Source organism: Wasmannia auropunctata, unplaced genomic scaffold, assembly GCF_000956235.1.
Source record: "Wasmannia auropunctata unplaced genomic scaffold, wasmannia.A_1.0 LD336106.1, whole genome shotgun sequence".
NCBI classification, from domain to species: domain Eukaryota; kingdom Metazoa; phylum Arthropoda; class Insecta; order Hymenoptera; family Formicidae; genus Wasmannia; species Wasmannia auropunctata.
This window is the reverse complement of record NW_012026784.1, coordinates 7,263,788-7,268,179: the sequence shown is the minus strand read 5'-3', so window position 1 is coordinate 7,268,179 and position 4,392 is coordinate 7,263,788. Positions and strand designations below refer to the sequence as shown.

At 41.4% G+C, this 4,392-nt stretch overlaps 1 protein-coding gene across 1 annotated transcript; it reads left to right on the top strand.

Moving 5' to 3' along the window:
* Positions 1-571: 571 nt before the first annotated feature.
* Positions 572-4,157, top strand: LOC105455505 (protein hairy). Its single transcript, XM_011698878.1, has 3 exons — positions 572-1,143; positions 2,046-2,141; positions 2,405-4,157. Exons 1-3 carry the CDS (start codon positions 988-990, stop codon positions 3,248-3,250), a joined length of 1,098 nt encoding a protein of 365 aa, XP_011697180.1. The 5' UTR covers positions 572-987; the 3' UTR covers positions 3,251-4,157.
* Positions 4,158-4,392: the final 235 nt, after the last annotated feature.

Genomic DNA, 4,392 nt, shown 5'->3' with positions numbered 1-4,392 from the left:
TTCTAATGACCTTTGCAGACGCGAGACTAATCGCCGATCCGTGGAAATGTTCCGTCCTATTGTTTCTCGTTCTGTGGGTGCAGCGAGGAGTTATCTCGCGCGTGAACTTATGCAAACGTTGTCGCGGATGAATATACGGAGTTGGAATTGAAAGTCGCAACTCAAGGATTTGAGATTTATAGATTTGATGAATATGTAATTGATACCAGTAATAGCCAATGATACATATACTTGTGAAAGATCGTTAGATAATTATCATAATCTTTTTTTTTTTACTTTAATGGTTAACAATCATTAATAAAACAACCGAGCAAAGCCACCGTAGTCGCAAAAGAGCAAATCGAAAATTCCATCGGAAATCACCGACGTCAATCTCGCTGGCAAAGTCCGATCGATCCGCTCCGAATGTTCCGAAGGGGTTTGGGGGAGTCCCGAAGGGGGGTCCAAGCCGCACGCCATAGAGGGAACCAAAGTCCAGAGTGGGGGTCTTAAAGGCATCGGGTGCCGTCCGACTGTCGGAATTCGGATGGTAGGGGTAGTCAGGTTAAAGCGTCACGCGCTGGATTCCCCCACCCGTACGTTCGCCACTGAATGTCCCCTCCACCGAAAGCGCCGCCACTAGGCATTCCACCGGGTGCCACGCTCCGACCGCACGGTAGAAGACGTTTGCCGTTCATCGAGTTAGTCGAGCTCTGACACCAGTCACGAGCGGTCGCAACTTTGGCAGAGTTCAACTGAAGGAACGAGTAAAGAGTTCACACGTTCTTCATCACGTTTCCTTCGCCGGTTCATCGAATTCAACATTCGTATCGCGATTCCTTCAATTACTCCGTCGTCCGCAAAGGTCGGCGGACGAAGGGTACATCGAGAGCGCAGCAGATTGTTGGATTATCAGTGAAGTGATCGAAACTTCGTTTCGTGCTTCCCTATCGATCGGGATTATTCGACTTGGAAGTTCTCTGAATTTTGTGATACAGAAAATAAATAATGGTGACCGGAGTGGGTGCCACGATGCCGACGGGCGGTGTCACCGTCGGCGCTACTCCACCCGCGCAACACGTGCCTCAAGAGGCTGGTCAGCCTCCTGCGCAAACTACTCCGACGGCCACAACGACTACGAGAAGATCTGGAGAAAATCGACGGGTTAGTGTTAAAATCTAAGATTCTTCGTTATACTTCAACAGCGTGTTATTTTTTTCCGCAATCGAAGTATTAACCCGGAGCACAGCGATCGTTTTCTTTGAGAGAAAAAGATATAGTGACTGCTAACGCATTGCAAAATTAATGCTTTGGATATGACATTATTTTCTTTTTTCAAAATTGAGATGCTAGATAAATTAGCATATTTAAAACTTGAAGTAAAATCACATACAAATGACTAAGTCAACTATAGAAATAAAGTAAAATTAAAGAGTGTTATTTATTTCGTCCTCCGGATTTATTCTTCTTTAAGCACCGAATTCTAAAATAATATAAACGTTACTTATTCTTTCGCGCGACACTAATAAAAGCTATTATAGTGACATGCCGAAAACTTCAAATTTATTACGTGATCAACCGTCGCGTCACTGAACAATTAATTATTTCTTATTGTTAGTTGTCGAGTTACGATTTATACAAATATTACCAATTTACCAGTCATTTTTGACATTTAATTTTCTGATCTAATTTTCCTTTTCTGTCTTTCGCGAAAAAATTCTATGTATGACTTTAAAAATGACAAGTATGGAAATAAAAAAAAATCATTTTAAAGTGAAAATAAAAATGTGTCAAGTGCGAATTAAAACGAACATTTCTACCAATTTTAAATTTGTTATTTAAATACAAGAATTGTAATTATCTATTAAAAACTTGCAAATCATTATAATCCTCAATAGTCGATTTTATGTAGATAAATTTTTATAAGGACTTTCTTTTTAAAGTTTCGGTACGACACTTTACTGTTCCTGATATTCATAGACATACGTTTCTTAACTTCGTAATCAATCGATTATAATTTCATCGTATTTCTATTTATTAATTTTACCGATAATTTTTGTTCACAGAGCAATAAGCCCATCATGGAAAAAAGACGTCGAGCCCGTATTAACAACAGTTTGAACGATTTAAAAACTCTCGTTTTGGAATCTATGAAAAAAGACGTAAGTACCATTTTTTATCTACTTTTTGCATCGTATGTTTTATGAGATTGACACATACACATATCAAAATATAAAAAAATACTTTTTTAAATTCCTTAAAGAAAAATGAAAAAAAAATTTCTTGTTACAACTTAAATTTCTATAATTATTTTATGCCGGTCTTCTATCTTTCTTTCTATCTTCAATTTATATATATGTATATATTACCGATATATTGTCTGATTTATCTAATCATCCCTTTTATTTCTGTTTTTCTGTTACAGCCAGCAAGACATTCGAAGCTGGAGAAGGCTGACATTTTGGAGCTGACCGTGAAGCATTTGGAGACCTTACAACGACAGCAAGTCGCTATGGCTGCCGCAGCAGATCCGACCGTCCTCAACAAATTCCGTGCCGGTTACACGGAGTGCGCTGGCGAAGTTGGCAAATTTCCCGGTCTGGATGCTTCAGTGAGGAGACGTCTGATGGCACATTTGGCCTCGTGCCTGGGTCCAGTCGATGCCAGCAACTCCAACGGCCAAACGACGGCACCGACTCAACAGGCTGTCCAACCGGCGCCGCCGACGACGCAATTGCAAGTGCACATTCTGCCTCAGCTTGACGCCACGCCGCGCATTCAAGTCCAGCAATCAAATGGCATTTTCTTTACTAACGCCAACGGTACCGCCCTGCATCTATTACCGACCAGACTACCGAATGGTGACATCGCTCTGGTGCTTCCGGCGGGAGCGAAGGCGCCAGTCATGTCGTCACCGTCGTCGTCCCCGGCGCCAAGCTCACCGTTACCAACTCTGATCCCGATCCCTCAGAGGACCGCGAGCACCGCATCCGCATCGTCGACGAGTTCGTCCAACAGCTCGACGTCCACGTCGGCAGGAAGTCCAGTGGCGTTTGAGGCACCCCCGACGTCGTTCCGCGAGCAATCCACCGCGTACAGCCCAGCCAACAGCCACAGAGACGTCGCCACGTCTCCGGCAAACGGCTACACCAGCGAGTCGGAGCTCGATCCGCGTGTCTACACGAGCCCCCCTCTCCAGAAACCTCTCGCGCTGGTGATGAGGAAGAGCGTGTTGCCGCCGATCGAAGACAAGCCATGGAGACCGTGGTAAAAAAAAAACAATGAAAAAAAGTACGGACACGACATGTGCGTGATGAAGTGATATAAACTGATACGTGTCGATGGTAATCCGCGGCCGATCGACCGCGGCCGAAAAACGCGCCGATTCGACGTGCCGATTTACGCGCCGTGTAAAAAGAATTCCGCGGAACGGAAACATGTTCCTCATTTACGTAGATTGTTGTAGAGACGAGCGATCCGGTCCGTAGCAGGACATCGCCGTGAAATTTAGAGGATCGTTAAGAGACGCGAGTTTATTCTTCCAAGTGCGCGTGCACAGTCGGCCAGTAGCCAATGAGGCAGTGCCTTATTAAATAGTGCCTTGTAAATATATTGTTAAATCCCAGCTGAAAACGAGCGCAAATTGATTTTTCCCGAACATCCCGAGATATCGCGTCAGTCCTTGTCCTATTCCGCATCGCCCTATCCTTTTCCTTTTCCATCGATCCTGTCTGTACATAAGTTCATTATGAAAATGAATACTACATACGTGAATACTACATTATAAATACTATATAAAATATAGTATTCATTATATGAATACTATATTTTAAGTGCCTTACGCAACAAGAATCACTGAGGTCTTCCATTCTGTTTCTTGTACGTAAAACTCTATTGTACGCGACTTGTAGTATATCGTTGTAAGTACGAAGAATGTTTTTAATTGATTATGACTATTTAGACTTAGGATTATGTTAAGGATTCGAGCGTGTGAGGGTGTGAATGAGAGAATTGTACATATGAACGATAATCGCGAAAGAGATTTACGACGTTATTTATATTTATACGAATGCAAAAAAAGAGGTTACATTTATAATTCCTCTCTATTATGAGAATAGACAACCAACGCTTATCACTGCAAGAGCATCAAATAAATGTTGATCTCTTTCTCAATACAATTTCTATGTTGTTTATAAATCAATCAATTCCCTCAATCCATTTCCTGATTACATTGCAATAAGTACATTTTATACATTTATTCTCACTCTTGATTTATTTTCGATTTAATCTAACTGGATATAACTATAAAAAAAGAAATAATTTTAAAACAGCTTTTATAAAATATATGCAATACATAAACATTCAATTATAGTCTTTAATTCTAATGAAAAATACAAGATTTTGAAATACTTT

Coding starts and splice junctions, on each gene's coding strand:
- LOC105455505 (XM_011698878.1), top strand. CDS start 988: ATGGTGACCGGAGTGGGTGCCACGATGCCGACGGGCGGTGTCACCGTC. Junction 1,144..2,045: donor GATCTGGAGAAAATCGACGG/GTTAGTGTTAAA, acceptor TTTTGTTCACAG/AGCAATAAGCCCATCATGGA. Junction 2,142..2,404: donor TGGAATCTATGAAAAAAGAC/GTAAGTACCATT, acceptor TTTCTGTTACAG/CCAGCAAGACATTCGAAGCT.